Source organism: Dendrobium catenatum, unplaced genomic scaffold (genome assembly GCF_001605985.2).
Source record: "Dendrobium catenatum unplaced genomic scaffold, ASM160598v2 original_scaffold_96413, whole genome shotgun sequence".
NCBI lineage: Eukaryota > Viridiplantae > Streptophyta > Magnoliopsida > Asparagales > Orchidaceae > Dendrobium > Dendrobium catenatum.
Window position 1 is genome coordinate 1 of NW_021414854.1, and position 2,949 is coordinate 2,949.

General features: G+C 40.7%; 1 protein-coding gene across 1 annotated transcript; it reads left to right on the forward strand.

Annotated features, from left to right (window-relative positions):
- Window positions 1–3: 3 nt before the first annotated feature.
- LOC110092013 (probable carboxylesterase 17) lies at window positions 4–994 on the forward strand (the record flags this gene model as incomplete). Its single annotated transcript, XM_028691956.1, has 1 exon — window positions 4–994. A coding segment is annotated over one exon (783 nt), but the record flags the coding sequence as incomplete, so codon positions are not given.
- Window positions 995–2,949: the final 1,955 nt, after the last annotated feature.

Consider the following 2,949-nt stretch of genomic DNA (forward strand, 5'->3'; position numbering starts at 1 on the left):
CCCCTTCTGAATCCCCCCATCCTCCTCCACTTCCATGGCGGCGGTTTCTGCATCTCCAACTTCTCATGGCTAATGTACCACCAATTCTACTCCCGCCTCGCCCGCTCCCTCCCCTGCATTGTCGTCTCCGTCGACCTTCCCCTCGCACCCGAACACCGCCTCCCCGCCGCCTACCACGCAGCCTTCCAAGCCCTCCTCCGCATCCGTGACGCCTCTCCCCTCCTCTCCTCACTCGCAGATCTCACCCGCGTCTTCCTAATCGGCGACTCCTCCGGAGCCAACATCGTACACGAGCTCGCCGCCATGGTTGGACGGGCCGAGGAAAACGAGCCTGGATTTTGGGGCCCTGTCAAAGTCTCCGGCGGAGTAGCAATTCACCCGGGATTCGTCCGCTCCACGCCGAGCGCGTCGGAGACGCACTTGGAGTGGCAGACGCCGTTCCTAACGCTGGAGATGCTCGACAAGTTCTTAGAACTGGGGCTTCCCGAAGGACAGGGGAAGGATCATCCGTACACGTGTCCTATGGGGGCGGCGGCGCCGCCGATGGAAGAGCTGAAGATGCCGCCTTTGATGGTGGTTGTAGCGGAGAAGGATTTGGTAAGGGATACGGAGATGGAGTACTGCGAGGCGATGAAGAAAGCTGGAAAGGAAGTGGAGGTGTTCTTTCAGACCGATGTGGGGCACTCGTTTTACCTCAATAAGTTTGCGGTGGATGGGGACGAGATCACCGGGAAGAGGACGGAGGAGCTTATTTTGGCTATAAAGGACTTCGTTGACCGGCACTGATAATAAGGTCGTTGTTCGGTCGGCATGTTAATGTTTTTTTTTTTTTTTTTTTTTTTTTTTTTTTTTTTTTTTTTTTTCTTGGTGTGTTTTACTCATTGTAAGCATAGTGGTGAAGATCGAGTTCGACTTGGAACCGAAATGTGAGATAATCTAAGTTTAATAATTTGTTCGTAATTGAATATGATGTAATAGATATTATAATTATTTAAATAAAAAATAAATCATATAATAATTATATAATAATATAAATTTATGATTAAAAAAGAAATTTAATTCTTACATTAATACATAACCAAAAAATTACATAGATCGAGCACGAATCTTAAGAGGATTTCAAGTTGAAACTTAAAAAATTAAATTTGGGGTCATGAGCAACTCCAATTTCAACAAATTTATAATCAAATTGAATGTCTCATAGAGACGAACCAAACGAAACTAAAATTAATCCAATTTGAGCCCAAAAGAGTCCAAAGCAAGGGATCGCATCATATTTGAAAGGATGACTAAATGATCTTTAATTATGGCATGCTTATAATCAAATCGAGCGGCTCGACCAGAGAAATTCAACGAGCTCAAGATGGCTTAATTATGACATAATTAAGACACTTAAATGCTCGACAAATGCTCTATGATGAAGGAAATTAGCATGGATTGTCCGATGGAACGTTCTGAATTTTCCCTAAATCTTCTCCATAATTATGACACTCTCAAAATCTATAAATATGGGGCTAGGACCTTTGAGGTTGTTGTTGGACCTCTGTTCGACCATCGTCGTCGAACCTCTGTCAGGCAGCCATCATCAACTGTGATCCTTCTAATTACCATCGACCGCCAACTACATCTGACCTCCATTCCTATCGCCAGCCGACTATGCTCCCTTTGACCTCCATTGCCTGCGAACTGACTAAAGTCCCTCCTAGCTTCATCACTTGCTGACTATGGCCCCTATGAGCACTGTCACCCACCGACTACGACTCCTCTGCCCTCCGTCGTATACTGATTATCTCCCTTCCGACCTTCGCCACTCACTGAAGACGATCCTTCTGACCTTCTACAATCCCTCAGACCTCTATCATCAGTCGATGACTACCCCTATGACCTCCATCGCTCGCTAACTACAGTCCCTCCAACCATCATCGCCCACCTACTACAGCCCCTTCTATCACGCTAAAAAATTTATACTGTAAGAATTAGATCAATCTTACTTTCTTGTCTTTAATCCAGATATTACACTTTTCATATAAACACTAAAAAAAAACATGATTATATTTATATTCATCAAAATATACAATTATTATAAACCCAAAAATATCATATATTCAATATTCATGACACAAAAAACTAGCTACATCATTATAATACATCATGACAATAATATATACTATATATAGGAACACAAAAAAAATAAAATAAAACTAAACATGCTATTTGAAGTCTCACATCGTAGGATTTTTATCCTTTCTTGAAAAATATGTAAAGCCTCGTGATGAACAAAAAAGCCCAACAGTAACTAAAATCTTACAACTAAAATCATTGTAATGAAAAGGAGAAATGGTATGGTGTAAATTATATAAAGAAATTTATGCATCAATAGCTATGCCACTTATTTGTATCCTCTCAGTTTATAACACATCACATCCATGTCTATTATATCATCATTAAAGTTATCAGCAATATTGATCAATACCAGTAACAACAATTAATATTAATATCAGTCATTATATCAGTGACAATGATCAGTCTTAGCAATAATAACAATATTAATAGTAAATAATATCAATACAGTATAAGCTACAATATTAGTAATGGTAATGAGTAATCAATCAGTAATCAGTATCAATAGTAAGTAATCAGTATTCTATCAAATGTTAAGATGAGTTTATTTTGATCTTGATCTTCCACTACAGGAAAAACGTCATTTTCCGGCGGCCATTTTCGTCGAAAAATGGCCAAAAATCCGTCAGAAAATTGCATTTCCGGCGGATTTCAGGCGGAAATATTTCCGCCGGTTTGGTTCGCGTCTTAAAAAGACTTCCGGCGTTAAAAAATTCGACGGAAACATTTCCGGCGGATTTCCGACGAAATTTTAACCGGAAAAAAATTTCCGTCGAAATGTTAATGCGCCGGTAGGGGTGTCAATTTTTGACACGACACGAAACACGA